This window comes from Zeus faber, assembly GCF_960531495.2.
Source record: "Zeus faber genome assembly, chromosome: 3".
Classification (NCBI taxonomy): Eukaryota; Metazoa; Chordata; class Actinopteri; order Zeiformes; family Zeidae; genus Zeus; species Zeus faber.
The window spans coordinates 7144428-7163866 of NC_137190.1; the positions used below are offsets into that span (position 1 = coordinate 7144428).

The 19439-nt window shown below is 42.1% G+C and overlaps 4 protein-coding genes across 5 annotated transcripts; 2 read left to right on the forward strand and 2 right to left on the reverse strand.

Moving 5' to 3' along the window:
* Window positions 1–376: 376 nt before the first annotated feature.
* vps33b (VPS33B late endosome and lysosome associated) lies at window positions 377–6960 on the reverse strand. Of its 2 annotated transcripts, none has more exons than XM_079997429.1 (24): window positions 6944–6960; window positions 6509–6639; window positions 6304–6384; window positions 6153–6214; window positions 6027–6076; window positions 5780–5847; window positions 5628–5673; window positions 5448–5542; window positions 4656–4760; window positions 4435–4525; window positions 4238–4315; window positions 3969–4042; window positions 3454–3540; window positions 3223–3313; window positions 3069–3143; window positions 2915–2979; window positions 2743–2797; window positions 2610–2656; window positions 2374–2506; window positions 2211–2284; window positions 1839–1940; window positions 1650–1725; window positions 1298–1417; window positions 377–726 (listed from the first exon to the last, which is right to left on the reverse strand). In XM_079997429.1, exons 2-24 carry the CDS (start codon window positions 6602–6604, stop codon window positions 647–649), a joined length of 1851 nt encoding a protein of 616 aa, XP_079853555.1. In that variant the 5' UTR covers window positions 6605–6639; window positions 6944–6960; the 3' UTR covers window positions 377–646. The 2 variants fall into 2 exon arrangements, with proteins under 2 accessions (XP_079853555.1, XP_079853554.1); XM_079997428.1 differs by lacking the exon at window positions 6944–6960 and adding an exon at window positions 6775–6938.
* Window positions 6961–7039: 79 nt separating this feature from the next.
* Window positions 7040–8971, forward strand: hddc3 (HD domain containing 3). The gene is made up of 4 exons (XM_079997057.1): window positions 7040–7202; window positions 7301–7356; window positions 7709–7949; window positions 8472–8971. The coding sequence occupies exons 1-4, from the start codon at window positions 7091–7093 to the stop codon at window positions 8600–8602; spliced, it is 540 nt and encodes a 179-aa protein (XP_079853183.1). The 5' UTR covers window positions 7040–7090; the 3' UTR covers window positions 8603–8971.
* Window positions 8972–9188: 217 nt separating this feature from the next.
* mfap1 (microfibril associated protein 1) lies at window positions 9189–12897 on the forward strand. The gene is made up of 8 exons (XM_079998243.1): window positions 9189–9323; window positions 10044–10260; window positions 10372–10510; window positions 10661–10848; window positions 11134–11403; window positions 11507–11666; window positions 11982–12071; window positions 12204–12897. The coding sequence occupies exons 1-8, from the start codon at window positions 9242–9244 to the stop codon at window positions 12381–12383; spliced, it is 1326 nt and encodes a 441-aa protein (XP_079854369.1). The 5' UTR covers window positions 9189–9241; the 3' UTR covers window positions 12384–12897.
* Window positions 12898–12956: 59 nt separating this feature from the next.
* Window positions 12957–15371, reverse strand: hypk (huntingtin interacting protein K). Its single transcript, XM_079998245.1, has 4 exons — window positions 15204–15371; window positions 14442–14497; window positions 13661–13712; window positions 12957–13217 (listed from the first exon to the last, which is right to left on the reverse strand). Exons 1-4 carry the CDS (start codon window positions 15363–15365, stop codon window positions 13122–13124), a joined length of 366 nt encoding a protein of 121 aa, XP_079854371.1. The 5' UTR covers window positions 15366–15371; the 3' UTR covers window positions 12957–13121.
* Window positions 15372–19439: the final 4068 nt, after the last annotated feature.

Below are 19439 nucleotides of genomic sequence, written 5' to 3' on the forward strand. Positions count from 1 at the left end.
TTTAGAAATACATTTATCTTATTTAAAAACACGTAACAAAAAAAAAACGGGGTGGTTTTTGGGAGGCTGGAACGGATTAATGGCATTTCAATTAATTTCAATGGGGAAAATTGATTTGCTATACGAGTAAAGTACCACTGTATATACATATATATATATACATACATATAGATACATACATATACTTACATATATATACACATATACATATATATACATACATACATACATATATATATATACACATATATACACACACACACACATATTTATACATATATATACATATATATATACACACACATACACATATATATACATATATATATATACATATATATTATATATACACAAATATATACACACACACTTTATAATGAATAAATAAATGCATGTGTCATTCTTTATTTTTTATCACATTAAAACACAACAAATGTGTTAAAAGCATGTATTTGTCATATACACTTTTACACCTGAATTTGTTTCATTCTTCTGAATTCATATTTCTCAGAAATATAAAATGTTCCTTCAGTGTCGGCATTTCTCATTCAATAATGTCAGTGAAGGTCATTGGCGCTCGACTTTCACTGTGGGAATGTTGAAATGGAACGGTGGGTCCTGGAATGCAGTGGATCAGATCCAGGACTCACACATGGTTGTCCAGCATGGCCTCCAGGAGCCTCGCACTGTTTGTGACTGCAGTCGTCACCACAATGAATTTATAACCTGAAGATAGAAAACACAATAAAGTAGTCAACAAAGTATTTTTGTCCATTCATTTCCAAGCTTTACGTTCTTGTGGCATGTGGCACGGAGGCACCGTTGGCACGGCTGCCTCACAGCAAGAAGGTCCTGGGTGCGATTCCCGCCCGGGGAGCTGTTGGCACCGTGCTCCGGTGGGTTATCTCTCGATTAGGGGCCTTTCTGTGTGGGGTTTGCATGTTGCATGTTGCATAACATCGTAAGAATTCCCTCTAGAAACGTCTACGTTTCCGCCGCAGAGGAAGACACGACCTTGATGGGCTAAAAGTGGAGAACACATTTCACAGCTTCCATTAGCTGCGCGTGCGTGCGTGTCACCTTAGCTACACCTATGCATGTGCTGTGGTGTGTGCAGTGACCAACACAGACGAGCTAAGCTTGTCCAGTTTCGTTCATTGCAGTAGGAAAACTGTATTTTTCTACACCAACTATAATACTACTCTAGCGAAAACCTCCCCGGGATTAATCGAGTGGTTAAGACTATTAAGGATTAAACAGGGATTAAAAGTGATCGGTAAATTTACAGCCTTTGTACCTTTCTCTTTGCCAAGGAAGCGTAAAGCGGAGATCTCTGAGAAAGTACAGCCACCGAGGAACATCACCAGAATGATCCGCTGGACGTCGTTCTTGGCTTTCAAATCGGCTCCATTGTTTCCTGACGAAACACAGAGAAAAATGTTCCATCTTACATCGACGCCATCGCTTGTTCATGACAGGCACACATTTTTTTTGCAGGAATATTATGTATGCAGCATATAGCAGCGGGCAGGGATTTCACCCGGGCCACAAAAAGAAAAAGCATGAATATTCCAGGATAAATAACGACCGCGATGGTGACTTTGCGTCATGTAAAGGCCACTGCTGCCAGAACGCGACGGGAGTCTGACCTGTGACGGCAAACTCGTGCCCGTTCAGTAACCTGGTGACCTCGTCAAGCCCGGTCCAGCCGTCTCGCTCCAAGACCTAGAGATGAGACATCACACGAGAAACTATTTCACCTGACTCCCCCCGCCCGCTCCAGTGCACGACACAATAACAACATGCGTTCAATCCATCCTGCGTGTCGAGTCACCCGCCTGCTCGATGAGCTTGCAGCTTAGCGGGACGTAAGCGCCGCTGAAGATGTAGGCCATGTCCCTGGGAACGCGCAGATCGTACTCTTCATCCGACTTGGGCACCTTCAGAGCGGATGGCAACAGGGCGACAATGTGATTAATAAACAGAATCAGCATCAGGATATAATGTCATGTCACGATTTGTTACTGGAGAAGATATATTATATGTGTTTTTGAACGGCTGTGACCTTGCTCAACTAAACAATGTCATCTATGACGCTGAACCTGCTACGTAAACCGCAATCCATCGACGTAAACACACAGACAGACCCCAAGCCGTCAGGAAGGATAACTGCTGGAGGACTATTGAGAGTACTTTTGCAGAACACTTGCCAAGTTGAGTCTTCTACTCAACGCCCTGAAGTTGCTTTTCTTCGCCAAAGAAGAGAAGGCGTCGGTAAGTTTTCCTTGAGAACACAACAAGTGAGACGGTGATGATGAATAAATGGCGTTAAGGAATCCAGATATGGAAATCAGAGAGGGAAGCCCGTGCCACCTGCCGTCCGGTCGTTCACCAGTTTGCCCACTTTGCTCTCCATGGCGGTCAGCGTCTCCCCCGGTTGCTGCTCCACCAGCAGACCCAGCTGCCTCAGGTTGGCAAATGTGAGAAGGTGGTCCACGCCGTAGCTCTGACAAGACCACGTAAAGCAGGCAAAACGTTACACACGATCAAAGTCAACATCCCTACGAAAAATAAATAAATACATTAAAAAAATCTGTATTCAGTTTGACCTGTAAAAACTGTGCTTTTAGGGACCGGTAATCCTTTGGCAGCAGACCTGTGAGAAAAAAAACAACCTCACATTAGTCGCCACTACAGCGCGCTCATTTTGAATTACTCTGCTATTGTGGATCCAAGCGTCACCGTTTTCCGTGAGAGACAGAAGACAAAGGAGTCTCAAACTTTCAATCATGGAGACCTGAGGGAAATAAAAAGCTGAGTTAACAGTCAAGGTCACTAAAGGTTAGTAGCATAACCAAACATCACAAAATGGTTTTGTTCTGTTGTGAACGCTCCGATATTTGACAAAGCTCACCTGTCTGTTGATGTGTTCCTCAATAAAGGAAATGCATTCCCGGATTTGAAATCCTTCCAGTAAGGCTGTCAGAGTAATAATAGTGCAAGTATCAGTATGAACATATATATCTAAAGAATGTCTATATCAAAAAATTTCCCCCCCAATCACCTACAGTGTTCTGTCTTCAGTAGGTCCTGAAAGTCCTGCTTTGTTTTCTTCTTCATCATTGCTTCACTGGCGCCGATGTCTGAAATAAGATTGCGCTCGTCGTTGATTTGAAGTGGCATCGGCGCTGTGTAACCGGAGTGTGTGACGACGGCACTCACGCAAGCTCAGCAGCCGGTGCTCTTGTTTCAACCCCTTCAGTTCCTCTGACACGAACGTCTTCATCTGTTTGATGTCCATCCCGCGGCGCTTCTGAGGGATCCAATAAGACGAGATTTTGCGAATGTTCCTCAAATCGATCGTCCCTTTTCCCCACCAGAGCCTACTCTAATAAGCTCTGGGGGACAACAACCGCCGACAAAATGCTGTTCGGGGACACGTGTTGCACTCACATCATAGGCAGTCTGGAGATTTTTGGCTTTCTGACTCAGAAAACCAAAGACGTTTGAGAAATGCTCGTTCCTGATTTCATCGAACACCTACACGGGAGAAGATGTCACATCGGCACGTCGCTTAATATGTTCCTTCAAATATGCTTTCACAATGGATGTTTATTACAGAAATATGTAGATAAACAGTAGATTGGGTTTATTTTTAACGTAGGTTGAACGAAAGTGCACATCAGCGTACGTTTTTGCTAAACCAACACATAGTGAGTCTGTGATGTGTATGAGGGGGTGCATGAAAAACAAATCCTTGAAAAAGATTCTGTCAGTATGAAACTTTAGAGGCACCGTTCTAGCGTCCAGTTTCCACGGTCTACCCGACTCTTATTGAGCTTTAAGTAACACTTGAGTGGCGGAAGTATCTCTGCCGCAAATGTTATTCAGCCCGGGCCACAACTAAAATTTGGTTTCTCCAACATCACTTCCCACTTTGGGCAGATTAGCATGATATTTTACTCTACCTTATCTTGGGCGTTAAGCATCACTTTTATACTTTTGTCAGATGATATAACATCAGCCCCAAACTCCACGCATCCTGCAAAGTAGACAGAGTGAATTTGTGCTGACATGGAAAAATAAAAGTTGTTTTTTCAGTGTACAATTGAATTAAAGTAGCACTACTTTGGACAGCAGGAAAAATGTAAAATGGTAATAACTGAGATGTTTTACCTGGGCCTCATTTCCCCTTTTTTTTTGTTCTCTAAACATAGCAGCCACAGCAACAACCTACCGCATTTGATTTTAAATATGTCATCCACAAGTCCTTCGTAGACAACTTGAGAGCACAGAGGAGTAACAAAGTCCACATCTGGAAAAGTAATGACAAACCATGAGGAAGTGTATGGTAAAAATGTATGTGACAAATAAGCTCTTGAACTTGAACTTGAAAATGGCACATGCAAAGTTAGATGGAAAGCAGCTTCGTACCTCTATCAATAAGAAAAACATTTCCAATTTCAGCATGACGAGCTCTTTGTTCTCCCTCTTCTATTTGCTCCCGCCATGACTCGTATGCCATCTTGTTCATAACAGACGAGAGTGGATTAATGACAACAATTTACAATGCAAAAATTATTCAAATATCAGCCTTGTTGTCTCCAAATACTTGATCCACAGTATATGAAGCAGCAAAAAGACACTCAAACTACCTTGGAACATCGTCCAATTCCATAGACCTTAGAGAAAGGGCCGTACAGGGAGTGGAGGAGATGCAATGCGCTTCCAGCTGTTCTCACCCAGCGTTGGTCCCCTTCCTAAGCATACACAAAGGAAATAAGGACCGGGTCATGGTTTGACACCATTTACCATCTTTCAGCCGTACAGCATTCAGAGTATCCGCGGGTATCAAATACATTTTTAGACTTTTAGAATGTCTGTTTTCGCAATAAAAAACAAAACAATTAAAGGCGATCATTTAAGCTGCTTTGCTTTATTTATTTGACTTTGTATTGACCTTGCAGCTTACCTGTGTGATGAAACTAAAACATTTTCATATTGTGATACACCATTTTGAAAAGCATATATGACCCAGAATCTTCCACAATGAGAAATTTGAGCGTGTTTTATATTTATATAGAGTCAAACAAAAGTGAATGCTATTTAATTTGGGACCCAAATCATAGCGGCGGAAACATTACATTTCATTTAGCAGACGCTTTTATCCAAAGCGACTTACAATTATTCAAACACCGACGGACACAGCCATCAGGAGCAATTAGGTGTCTTGCTCAAGGACACTACAGCATGCTAGCGGGAGGAGCCTGGGATCCAACCAACAAGATCTAGATCACTAGACCACCAGCTCTACTGCCTGAGCTACCATCCCCCCCGGAAAGGGGAATCAAATTGAGTAATATGAGGTAAACAGGTGTAGATGATTCTCATTCCTATACAGCAGTACAGTATACAGATATGCATTGTCTGCTGTTGTGCATCATTACCAGAAAGTTGTCACGAAAGAATTCTGGGAGCTCCAAACTGATAATGTCATCATCCAGTGGAAGTAGGTAGAATGCCCACTCGTCAGTAGTTACATCTGAAAGGGGATTTTAAAAATCAACACAAAATTAAAAAAAAACCAATATGGTGGTAATGGCAAGATATAAAATGTAAATACCTACCACCAAAGATTCCCTGCTCCTCCAATGCTGTATCACACACGTAGAACTGGGTATATATAACAATAACAGGGTAGTCAGTGGCTAAATCTTTAATATTTGTGACAGAGAGCAAAGCAAATGAATTACAGCAAAACAAATAAAGAAGTCCCCACCTTCTGAGGGGTGAATATTATCTTGTATCTTCTGAATTTCCCTGCAGCCTTGTCTGCGTTTACCACATCTAGGGAAAGGAGGTGTATCCCGTGTAATGTCAATTCATTTTTAACCATTTAATGTGCTAACTCTTTTAACAAAATATCAGTATCACACCTGATAACTATTTGGTAATACTCTCAACACACCGTGTCGGGGTTATTAAGCATTGCAAGAGAAAAAAACAAAAAACTACGCAGCACTTACCACAAATCCACTTCACAGTCTGTATTCTCGGGCGTATCAGAAAGCAAAGCCTATGACAGAGATTTGCGACATCACAACACAGTCCTATCTGCATGTCAATGGGGCATTATGAAGTACAGCACTTACTGATCCGAAGTGCTGACAATGGGTTTGTATTCCACTTTGTAGAGTTTGTCAACATCATGTTGCTTCAATGAAAAGGGAACAGAAACAGGAATAGGAATGTAACTCATATCACTTCAATCTGATCGACAGAAACAGAAGGCGTGAAGTTTACCTTGAGCGTTGTAACATTGGCGATGCGATCCAGGGGACTCATCAGGTCTGCTTCAATGAAAAGGTCCTTCCTTCCAGGGAGCTATTAAGGAAACGGACAGCCCAAATTAAGACGGAATAAGTCGTATTGTAAACACCCCGATACAAGAGTGAAAAGGTAACTAATCTAAATCGTGAGGAACAAGACTGTGAACCAGTGAACCCACCTGCTCCAGCAGGTAGATCAGCTGGTCCCTGGCCAGTCTCTTCAGCAAAGAGAAATCAGGGAGCTCAGGGGAGTCTTTCCTGACACTGTACGCCATGGCGAAAGCAGCCGGACCAAGCTTAACAGTTCCCCCTTCAATCACACGGAGAAAAAAACGGAATATTATCTCCAATAAATACGGTTTCCACACATCCCAAAGCAAGGGGAATAGCAAGCATGGTCTGTTTTGTTATGGTCTAGCTAGCCGGGGGGAATAGCTAACGTTACCTAGTTTCAAAGCGTAACAACCAGATGTTTCGCATACATCTAGAAAACAACGTGTGTAACTACATAGATTAACAAATAAGATGGCTAAACGGCGAAGTTAAAAAACAACAAACAAAAAAAAAAAGCCGCTCCCATCAATAGAAATCACACATCGGCGAGCTGACGCTACCTGCTCCCGCCGTGACAGCGACCGGAACCAGCGTCGGGCGAGCTCGCGTTTCGACCCGGAGTGGCGAGGGGACGGACCGTTTGGGCGAGCGGCGACTTCCGTGTTGCGTTTCGTGTCCATACAAAGTCGCTTCTCGCCCGCTTCGCCATGAGCTCCGTCGCCTTCGCGCTGCTGGAGACGGTGCACTTCGCCGCGGAGAAACACCGCAACCAGCGGCGCAAGGACGCCGAGGGAACCCCTTACATCAACCACCCGATAGGTGCGTTGCTGCTGAGGCCACCAGCCCGTATACCCCATAATATTCCACTGACACCCATCTCAACTTGTTGTTGTTGTTGTAATTTTTCTTTTTTAAAGGAGTAGCAAGGATCCTCAACAACGAGGCGGGCATCGCCGACATTGAGGTTTTGCAAGTGAGTTATCAGTGTTTTTTTTATTTTATTTATTTAACTAATAATGATATTCATATTTAATTGTTCGTTTTTTTTTTTATTGTCGTTGTTCTCTTACTTTATTATCATAGTTTTTTGTTTTGATGTGAGCACCGACATTTCCCTCTGGGGACGAACAAAGTATCTCTCTTTCTAAAGGCTGTTCATGACAAAGTAGGTAGAGTAAAGTAATAATATAAAAAAAACAACAACAATAGATTCAAAATCAGATAAAAAAAAAAATATATTTACAACAAGCCAAAAGTACAATTAGAAAATCATATATAACAGAAGGTACACGCTGTACATGAACGTCTGCGTTATCTTCTTCCAGGCGGCGCTACTTCATGACACCGTGGAGGACACAGACACCAGCATAGCAGAGCTGGAGGGGACGTTCGGGACGACTGTGGCCCGTATTGTCCAAGAGGTGACTGACGACAAGACGTTGCCGAAACACGAGCGCAAGCGTCTGCAGGTGGAGCACGCCCCCCACTGCAGCCACCAGGCCAAACTGGTCAAACTGGCGGACAAGCTTTATAACCTGAGAGACCTCAACCGCTGCACGCCCACCGGTGATGTTCCGCTCCGCTGTCTCAAATATTGTTCCCTATTCAGCGTTTCTTGTCTTTTTATCTGTGTGTGTAGAAGTTTGTTTTTGGTAGTTGTTTTTTTTTTTTTTTTTTTTCAATACTAAGGATGATTGTGCTATCAATGAAGGTTTTTATTTCTGTTATTTATTTGTTTTTGGGAGATATAACTCCCATCACTTTCCAAAAGACTCTTAACACTTACCTGTGATTCTTCACCACATTTTCTCATCTTCACAGGTGTGAAGCATTTAAATCATGGATTAATCTTAAAATATCATCAGTGTTTATTTTAAGATGAATCTGTTCATATTCACAAATGTATATTCTGATTATTGAGCAGTGCTCTTGTTATTTATACTAACTGACATAGAAAGGTCTTCAGGGGACATACATTTAACCTTATTTCACATGCAGATAAAACCTGTAAAGTCTTGCTATGTAAAAAAAACAGAAACACTTAATGCACAGATTCTGCAATCCTAATATTTGTGTTTTATTTGGCAGGTTGGACTTTAGAGCGAGTCCAAGAATACTTCATTTGGGCGTCCCAGGTGGTGAAAGGGCTGAAGGGCACCAATCCAGCCCTGGAAGAGAAGCTTGAAGAGCTCTTTAGGCAGAGGGGTGTCGCTTTCTGACAATGTCAGTGATGATCCACGTAGAAGGGGTTTTGTAAAAAATAGAGTTGTATGTGCTCTTATTCTGAAACCGACTTTTAAGAATCAAAATAAGCTATATTGTGTATTGGGGTTTTTGTTGTTTTTGTTTTGTTTTTTTGGGGGAAAAAAAAAAGATTGTAAAGATTTCTTTGTTTTACAGTCTAGTTCAGAACCACAGACAGGATGAAACATCTTAATTATACGTCTTTAGATTGTTATTATAATAATAATAATAGTAATAATAATAATAATAATAATAATAATAATGCTATATGTGCAATACAATCCTTCAGGGACCTTGTAGTTTGGTTATTTTGATACACAATATATTAATAAAAATCACATCACTTTTCACTCCTATCATTTTTTTTTATAATAACTATGTGTATATGTATATGTGTATCTATCATTTTTTTTGTTTAGTCTTATCAAGTCCAATGTTTGATTAAACGAGGAACTAACAATCTGTCCCGGTGTTGCAGCCGGATGAATAACACTTCCGGTCCGCTCTCGCTCTCTCTATAGACTTCCGCGTTTGTGTGTAGCGGCGTCGAGCATATTTTGTTGTGCCGACATTGGACTTAAATCCGTTTTGTTGGTGTTGTTTATCGGGCAATCATGTCTGGACGTGAGGCCCTCAACATGAAGCTGCCACCGATCCAGTCCACGGCGGGAGCCGTGCCGATTCGGAATGAGAAAGGTGAGTTTCTAGCAACGTTCGTCTGCTGGCAACACGCTAGTGGACTAGCAACACGCTAGTGGACTAGCAACATGCTAATCAGTCGGTAGAAAAATGTAAATTAAATATAATTTCAACGTCTCTTCTAAACAATGGGAAACAATAATAAAAGCAGTTGCATAAAAAAAACCCAATAAACAAAGCACTTTATTGAGATGATTTGAAAACAGAAAACCTTCACATTTATTTTTGACTTATAAAAGAAAGCACTCCCAATTGTGCTGGTTGTACATATTTCCTTGCTAATTTTACCTCAGGATCAATAGCATATACCTCACATATTTCATTGTAAAGTATATATTTTTGGAGCGCAGCATGTGTTATATATTAGAGTAAGGTTTATTTTTTGGTTATGTTCCAAAATGGATTTTTACTACAGTATTATGTTACTTGGTACTCGTGGTGCTTTTGATATTAATAACATTAATTCTAGACACTATATTGCGTTTCTCTATATTAGATCATAGTCATTGTGATTTTGACATATTGATTCGTTGTCACATGAATCCCAATCATGTTGTGGTTAACATAAGATTTGCACCCTTAATATTTAGCAGAGGCTCTCTCTTAATACGTAGTCGAGACGAGAGGTGACCACCAAAACAATGAGAATGTGCTTCTGAGAGATCATCTAAAAACTAGATTAAATATGACACAACTGACTAACTTTACACTTGACAGGTGAGATTTCTATGGAGAAAGTGAAGGTGAAGAGATATGTGTCGGGCAAGCGTCCCGACTATGCTCCGATGGAGTCGTCTGACGAAGAAGAGGAGGACTTCCAATTTGCGAAGAAAGGGAAGGATGCTGAGCCAGAGCTGGAGTTGGAGGAAGAGGAGGTCTCTGATCCACGCCTCAAACGTCTGCTCAACCGAGTCTCTGAGGATGTGGAGGAGAGGTAAGGTGTCACCTGCCAAGGTTTATTTTGGGGGCCTAAAGGAACCAAGCAGAGATTGATAACCAATTAATTAAAATAACAATTGATATTGTTGATGTTCCATCCGCGAAGGCTGGCCAGACACAGACAGATCGCGGAGCCTGAGCCGATCGTGGAGAGCAGTGAGGACTCTGACGAGGGAACCTGGCACCCAGAACGCGAGGAGAGCAGTGAGGAAGAGGAGGAGGAAGAGGAGGAAGTGGATGATGAGGTTCCTGGGATTCTTTTTTTTTTTTGTTATTTCTCTCCGTTGCGCGAGGAAAAAATTAAAACCTTTTCAATTTTGAGCCCCATATTATTTTTTTCATCAAGAAATCTCACAAAATAAGTCTCTAAACGTGGACTGACTTCCTCTTCGCAGGAAATTGAGAGACGGCGAGCAATGATGCGCCAGAGAGCTCACGAACGAAAGAATGACGATATGGAGATAATGGAGGTGGAGGAGGAAGGGAAGTCGGGGGAGGAGCCAGAGTCCGAGTCCGAATATGAGGAGTACACAGACAGCGAGGATGAAGCCGAGCCACGGCTAAAACCTGTCTTTATACGCAAGTAAGGACTTAAATAAAAATGATAACAGTAGTTGTATGACATTTTATTTAGAAGGAGTTCGCTTTAGTTTTTTTCAAGGTGGCAGTGTTGACATTTGGAGGTTTAAAAATAATAGAATTGATTGACTAATACAAATAAAAAAATGTCTTATTGTGTAGGTAAAAGAATATATACCCTTTAAAAAAGGGGGAGAAAAAGAAGAAGTTAATTCAGGTTGTACCCATCCCCATGGAAGACCATTCCGACAGTGGTCTCATGGTGCCTTAACTCTTATCTGTTCTCCAGAAAGGACAGAGTGACCGTGGCGGAACGTGAGGCCGAGGAGCTGAAGCAGAGGGAGCTGGAGGCGGAGCTCAAGAAGCAGGCGGAGGAGCGGCGGCGCTACACCCTCAAGATCGTGGAGGAAGAGGCCAAGAAGGAGTTTGAGGAGAACAGGCGCTCGCTGGCCGCCCTGGAAGCCCTGGAGACGGACGGAGAGAACGAGGAGGAGGAATACGAAGCCTGGAAAGTCCGCGAGCTGAAGCGGATCAAGAGGGACAGAGAAGCCAGAGAAGCGTAAGTGAACTCCTCAAAACTATCGCCCCCGGTGAGAAGCCGTGGACACGGCTCACACTTTGTCTTTTAAGTCGTGACGGTAGTTTGTGCTCCGTCCTCCCAGCATCGAGAAGGAGAAGGCTGAGATCGAAAGATTCCACAACCTCACGGAAGAGGAACGCCGGGCGGAGCTGCGCAATAACGGCAAAGTTGTCACCAACAAGGCGTCCAAGGGCAAATACAAGTTCCTCCAGAAGTACTACCACAGAGGAGCCTTCTTCATGGTGAGTCGCTCTCCAGGTGGAATACTTCCAGGGCCCCCCCCCCTGCGCTTCTGTTTCCCTGCCCATTACTTCTGAACCAAATAAAAAAAAAATCATGTACTGGTCATGCAGTTCATGTTAAATGATAGAAACAGGATTTTAATAGTCGCATTTCATTCCATAATGGCCTCTTATTTAGTAATGACTTTTTTTTTTTTTTCGTAATTACACTGAGATTATACTGATAGTGGCAAATGTTTGAAAGTTTTTATGAGAATTTATCGCAACTAAAATTTCAAGGTTGTGAAAGCCCTACTCTAAACCTGTTTTGTCTAGGACGAGGAGCAAGACGTTTTCAAGAGGGACTTCAGCGCACCTACTTTGGAGGACCACTTCAACAAAACCATTCTACCAAAAGTCATGCAGGTCAGCTATTCTGCAAACTGCACAACCGACGCATACTTGGAATTCAAATCGATCGTCATTTTACGGCTCAAGCGTCTCCGCGAGAATCTTGTCTAAAATTCCGAGTTGACACTTAAATGTTTCCTCTGTCAGGTCAAAAACTTTGGTCGCTCCGGGCGCACCAAGTACACTCACCTGGTGGACCAGGACACCACATCGTTCGACTCGGCCTGGGCCCAGGAGAGCGCCCAGAACAGCAAGTTCTTCAAGCAGAAGGCGGCCGGGGTGAGAGACGTGTTTGAAAAGCCTGCGGTGAAGAAGAGGAAGACCTAGTCCCCACGTTTACAGACACACACACACACCCACCCCCTGGCGGGTCCGCTGTGCTTCTCGAAGGACTCCTCAAAGAGACGTTCGTTGCTCTGCCCAGATTCTATTTTTTGAGTCGCTGCACTCTTCTCGGATCAGTGCCGATGGAGGAAATTAAACACGTCGACCCCCAACGCAGAGGACGCGCTGCGTTCTAGTTCCATAACCTCTTAAGAATGCAATAAAGCAAGAAGGTGAATAGTGATTGCTGCAGTTTCACGATGCCAGTGATACCAATAACTTAGTTTGTTATTGCAAATATTGGGCAGTCACAAAGGAGAAACCAGCCAAGTTCAATTCACTTGGACGTGCGATAAGGGACGAGTGATCAGGGCCGTATGGTGGTTTGTGATGTAATTTTGTACAGCCATATAACAATATTGGTGACAACTGCGATTTTTTTTTTCCCCCTCCCTAAAATACCCATTTTACTGTGTATTAGTGTCAAATTGTTGTAATTCCAGTTTTGTTTGTGAATAAAAAAGACTCACATTTTGATTGCTCCGTAAAGTACAAAATCAATTTGAAAAGACAATAGGCAATCCAAATCACATTTTATTTAAAAAAAAAAAAGAAAGGGGGGGAAAAAAGTGTGTAAAGAGCAAAGCAGGTTAATTTCAGCCACTTTAAACATGCTGCCAGTCAGAAAACGAAGCAGTCCAGTATTTAAATGCTGCTTCCAAATCGACCGGGTCCAACTCTTCAGTTTGTCAGGGCAACCAAAGCTTCCACCACATTCCCCATGTGTTCCCTCAGACTGCGCTCTGCCACACCCCTGGAAATTTCCATCTCTGTCATCTGCGGAGTCAAATCGATTTTAAAATACAAGCAACACAAAGAGCCTCTAAACCTGTAAATATTGAATGGGCATAACGCAAAGATTCAAATAGAAGTAGAATAAAAATGCTATGGTGTTTATGCAATGATTATCAAACTATTTTGATGTCAGTTTTATTGGTATATCCCATTACAGATTCTGTTTAAATGATGCTGTACAATCAAACAGTTGAACCCTGAATTCCCTGCACAGGAAGTACAGCAAAATGTTTCGTCAAAAACAAGCCTGGATGTACAGCATCTATTTACATTAAGGTGGTAAACTGACATAACATGCACAAAACTGATTTTGCTGATTTGGTTAGACAGATGGTTTCAGCTTATAATAAAACAATTACATTTTGAGCAGAGCTCTGGTATGGTAGCATAAAAAACCCCCAACAATTACTTTAGAAGAAACTTACAATTAATTCAACATCTTCTTTCTTGATAGTGACTTTGGCCAATTCTCTTTCTCTGAAAGAAGGAAACAGGTTACCATATTCCATCCAAAATCTCAAAATATCTAATATTACATAACCCATTGATGCCACATGGTTGTCATAGGTATCACTGATTATTATTATTTAGTTAAATGAAATACCATTGAAGACCCTTTTAATCTCAACTAAATGTAAGGGCTTTTTTTGGGGAAAAACTTCTCTTATTCAACTTCATAGCCATGTAAGCCCCTTTGTAGTTGGCACAGGCCAGATAGCAAGGCAAGTGATTAGGTATTTATAGGTACAAGGGTTGTTTTTTGGGGGGGATTCCGCTAAACAGGTGAGTATGAAGGAGGTATCAGGTCCGGTGGTAGGCTTGGGGGTTTATACTGAAAAATAACTTATGGATAAATCAAATCAGACCAATGGTTTGTTAAAATGAAGACTTCATTGATTCAAGTTTAAGACCAAGGACTTTTAAGGCCTGGTATTTGCCAAATGAAATGAGACATTAACACCTTAAAAAAAAAAAAAAAAAAAGGACCTGCAGTGGAGAGACTTTTTTATTTTAATCAATTGAACAAAAGCTGTAAAACAATTCCAATATGCAGAGAGAAAGTAAACATGGAGGAAGGTTCTAATAGTTAAAGAGCTGAGACCACAACAATCATCCAGGGACCGGAAAACAGAGAGGAGCACTTCCAAGATTTCAGGAAGAGATTCGAACATTACATAAAAATAAAAAGTAAAAGCATCCACCAACCTCTCCTGCTTGGCTTTCTGTTCCCTGGATCTCCTGTCGCCTATAACGGACATGGCCTGCAACAGCAACACAGGCAGACGCGGTGGTGACGAGCGGTTCGACTCAGTCCTTGACGCATCACTCCAAAGCAAAACAACATTAGGATTCGTCCGATCCAGTCGTTGTCGTGGAGCGGCGGGCGAGAGGCGGAAGGCTCCGAGTCGTGAACGGTGCTCTCACAAGAATAATTTGGCGCTTCAATGTCAATCGTTCAGGCGGAGGAGGAGGGATGTACAGTACGCGGCCGAGCCCGGAAAATCGATTCGTTTATATCACAACTTTTATTTTATTTATTTTTTTATTCCTGTCTAAATGACTTATTCTGACGGGATGTCAAAGTGCAGACGAGTCACGTCTTTCTTTGTCTTGGACTCCGATAACAACTTTCGGCCCGTGAATCAGAGACGAACCCGCTGCCGGAGCGACTCCAGGCGGCGAGTCATTCAAACGACTCGTCTAAAAAGAATCGTTCGCTGGGAACGCGTCGCTCGCGAATCTCGCTTCGCTGTCGACAATCCGAGCAAAAGTGGCAGAAACAACACCCCTCCCCGCGCCAACCGAATGACGCTGCGCCTTATAAAGAAGGACATTATTCGATACTTATGACGTAATAAACCAAAAAAACATTCTGGCTACAACGGTGACAGTGACCACGTTGGCTACGAGCGTTTACGTCCCACAACGGCCGCATGTCTGCCGGCCACGCACCGCGCTCCCCCTCACCGTTTCCAGGTCGGAGCTGGAGATCTCCTTCTCCTCCGCGTAGTCGGTGACTCTCTCCAAGTCGGCGGCCCCGCTGTCATGTTTCCGGGGTTTCTCCACCGGCTTTCCAGTGCAATTCTCCTCGGCTTCCAGGTCCAGATCGACGTCGCCTTCGGCCGCCATGTTGGTAAACCGGAACAAAGGGGGAGGCGCTCGACGTTGACGTCGGAAGGAAAGACGTGACGGACCGGAAGTGATGTGGGCGCGCTTCCCTCCAGCGATTAGCGACGTTCGTGTTGATGCACCTGGGATGTTTGTTTTGCAAATGACATTAAATTACATTAATCAGACTTCACGCATTTATCACAAAACCCAAAGAGAAATATCGTCTACAAGCTTCCTATTCTATCCTATTTGGTTTAGAAGGCCATTGTATCTGAACCTGTGAACCAGTTTGTTTACTTTGGGCCATTCTGCAAATTGTATTGCAGGTTTTTTCATTCATCTCACCCTTTCTAAGCGAAGTTCACCCCAAAAATCACAGTAGAACGTTTGGAGCAGCTGCTTGAAACACATTTATGTCCGTTTTGAGAAGCGTAACCGTTGGTTTCACTCATCTGCTCTTGTCCTGAAGCCCAGAGTTTTGAGGTTTTGCTCTAGATTTGAATGACAAAACCCAAAGTAATTAAAACGGAGCCATCTACATTGAATTTAATTGTCGGCATGTATTATATTTGATTTATTACACTAAGTATACCTGTGTCATATCGATGCCGTCGTTTCCATCACTATGGCTAAAGTTATATCAATCATTTCTCTTCATAATGGAGGTTAATTTGGTCACCACATGACACATGCGCTCCCAGTCGCGTTTGAAGAGAGGAGAGATTGCAGATATCATTTCAGAAGATGCATGGAGGCAATTATCAGAGTAGAGAACATTTGTACGGTGCCTCATTAGCGAATTAACTTGAACGTAATTACATTACCGTTGCAATACTGACATGCCAGGGGGTTGATAAAGGCTTGGCACTAACAAAAACAAGGAAAGTATGCCTGCTGTTTGACAACCTAATGCAGTATCATTTTTCACTCCAAACAAAGTCTTGACACGTAATTGTGGATGAGCTTTAATGTCCTAAAACTGGGGAACCACGTGGTTCCCATCAGCACCCAGGCATTCCACCCAACTTTTCAGTATTATTGTGCCAGGTTTTTGAGTGCTGTTGCAAATGTAAAGTTATTGACTAAATTGATATCGGCAGCGAGGGAGGGAGTTACGTCAGTTAGAATATGTAAATGCTCCCGGCGAATAAAAGTGATTCTGATAAGATACAGATGTTTATGATGAGCATTAGAGACACTGGGATGTGGCTCTAGATGAGGCTCCAAGAGAAAGGATGTATAAATTAACAGACCCAATCACCCGAACAAGAACTTGTATCTAACATGCTGTGTCAACCAGAATTAAACTTTTTTCACTTTAAGAATATTTAACTTGTTTTTTACGTGTCCTGTTTCAGGATGCAGTTCACAGTTTGCTGTTTGGCAGGCTGGTTAAGACAATAACTCATTTATGAGGACAACAGTCCAATAACACCCTCCGTGCTCAATGTCTTTCCTTACACTTTAACATAATCAGACCATGCACTCTTAAGAGACTTCCAGGTGTCGCCCAGACTTTTCGAGCCCTTACGTGTGCATTAACCTGTTCAATCCACCCACCATAATCAGCTTAAGGGAAAAGAAACCTCCCCGTCACTTCAAGCCCGTCAAGGTCTGAGATCACATCAGTGCTTCCTGTCACAGTGGCTTCACCTTTCATCCACGCAGGCGTCCATGCAGCTGTCAACGCTACCTGCCCGAGGAGATGCGTGTGGCTGAGGGAGTCCGGGGAAATGGCGCCAGGGCCTGTCAGAGACTGGTTTCCCCCCATCAACCCCTTCATTGTGCTGTATGACTTCGGGGTCATACTGGGTGTTCATGGGAAGTGATGTCACCGCACTGTCTTCGGGCTCAGGTGAGACAGACTGCCCGGACTACACACCGACTAGACGGTCTTTTATCTCACGCCATGCTGGGATTAAGTGCTGATAACTAAATCTTGGTGTAAATTGGAAACATAATTGTGCAGTGGAAATGGCAGATACGCTATCATGCACACATGATTTATTTTTAATACACGTAGGTATTTATGGCCTGTTACCGGGACTGAAAATCGTATTACTTTAATGTTGCTCTAACAGATGTATCGTTAAGATGTATTCTTTTTGATTCTTTTTCCCCAACATGCCAACAGTTTACCTAATAAGCATGATCATAATGAGTCACCACAATTCAAACTATTGCTGTGTTTGGAATTGTGACACAGATTAAATACCTGTATAGATGCCATTCACACTCTGCCATGTATGAAATAATATGAGTAGGTTGTGCACTGTGTCACAGTCAATGAATGGGTTTATTGTGTTGCCATGTGTACACCGATTTCCAAGGCACAATTCATTTTTCCCCCCATCCATTTTCCAAAAATGCTAAAAAAAAAAGAGTCTAAAAAAACAGGAAATGTATAAAAATCGTTTTTTTGTCCCCTTTGTGTTTGTGTGCAACTCAGCTTGGATGTGATCCAACTATTTTTCCTCGAGCCTATTGAAACCATAGATTGAATTCTCTCTTCCGAGAGATAATTTGCATCCTCCAATTTGCTTTTGTTTGCTCTCTTTTGGCACCGGGTCCCCTCTCCCACAAGGCAACAGCAATTATGCGAGAGTGAAGGGGCCCCTCGGAATGCTGGGCAACAACTCCCTGGGTGAGAGAGGGAGCCGTTGACTTGAGCAGTGAGAGTGAGACATGTTTATCAGACGGACTAATTGGTTCAGAAACTTTTACAGCAGAGAGAATAATCCATCGTCAGATTGAGGCTCTTAAATCCGTTTCCCACTTCGCTTGAAACATTCAGAATAATTTTCCTAAAAATGACCAAACCCTAACCTTCATCTTACAGTTCGCATCTATGTTTTTTTTTGTTTTTTTTTTGGACCTTTACAGACCATTACAGTTGTATAACAGTACTAGCAGGTTTCAGAAGGACTTTTGCCTTTTCTTTTTTAATTTGCACTTAAATAATCATTTTTATCCCAATGAAAATAATTTGAGGATATATATGAGTGAATTGGACTAGGCCAAGTGATTTTAATTCGCAGTTACCCAACATGAATAAAGTTTTACAATACAGAACGTCGACCACACTGTCGACACGTTCTTTAGATTTAGGTCTATTGGCGTAACTTCCAAAATCCAAACTACTTCTGCCAATCGCTAATGGTCAGCAGCTACTCAAACTATTTTTGGCATTAGTCCTACAACTGTGTTTGTTTGGCACCATAAGACTAGTGAGTGCATTCATTCAGTTGTTTTCTCATTCAAAGCTTCCCGGTGGGTTTAAACCAAGGTAACCTCCTTTAATTCTCGTTATTTAACATGTTGTCTGTCATATCAAAGCGATGCAGTAAATCCAGACGGACAGACAGAGGGAATTAAATTGATTGTACTATTTCGAGCAGTTAGTACTGTAGGTATTGGCACTGGCAGGCTTTTTCCACCATGCCTCCAAATAGGCCTCTCTCATGGCATTCAAGTAATCAGTGCTGCTCTCAGATATATTAGTAATAACATCGCATGCATACAGGCAGGAGGGCGCTGGTAGCTTGGGCAGTTGTGGGCAAGTGTGTCGTCAAGCAACAATTGTAGATTTTCTCTTGAAAACAGAGAGACTTGCATTCATTAAGGTAAAATAATTTCTCAGCGTTAAGTTATCTGTAGAAAATGATTACATGTACAGATCAGCAGGGTTAGGTAGTACTGTATCATGCCAGTTATATCTTTTTTTAATGGTAATTTGAATTATAGGAAAAGTTTTAAGGATGATGCAATCTGTTTTCAAGTATTTTTTTTTTTTATCTGTTATTTTTCCTTTTTTTATTATCCGGATATTTGCTAGATATACCAGATATATCTCCTCAAAGAGTAGACAGAACTTCAGATACGTACAAATTTTCTTAGATTTTAGGATTTTCTTGTAAGATTTAATCTCTAAATACTGCACATCTCTACATTGTAATTTAAATGACATTATTTGAATTAAAACTATTGCCTTTTGGCTTAATTTTGTCAGAATTCAGTTGAAACGGTGATATTTTTAAAATTGCTGTAAAAGTATGCAATTCAACAGTAATCTAAAAGTGTTTTGTGCTGATC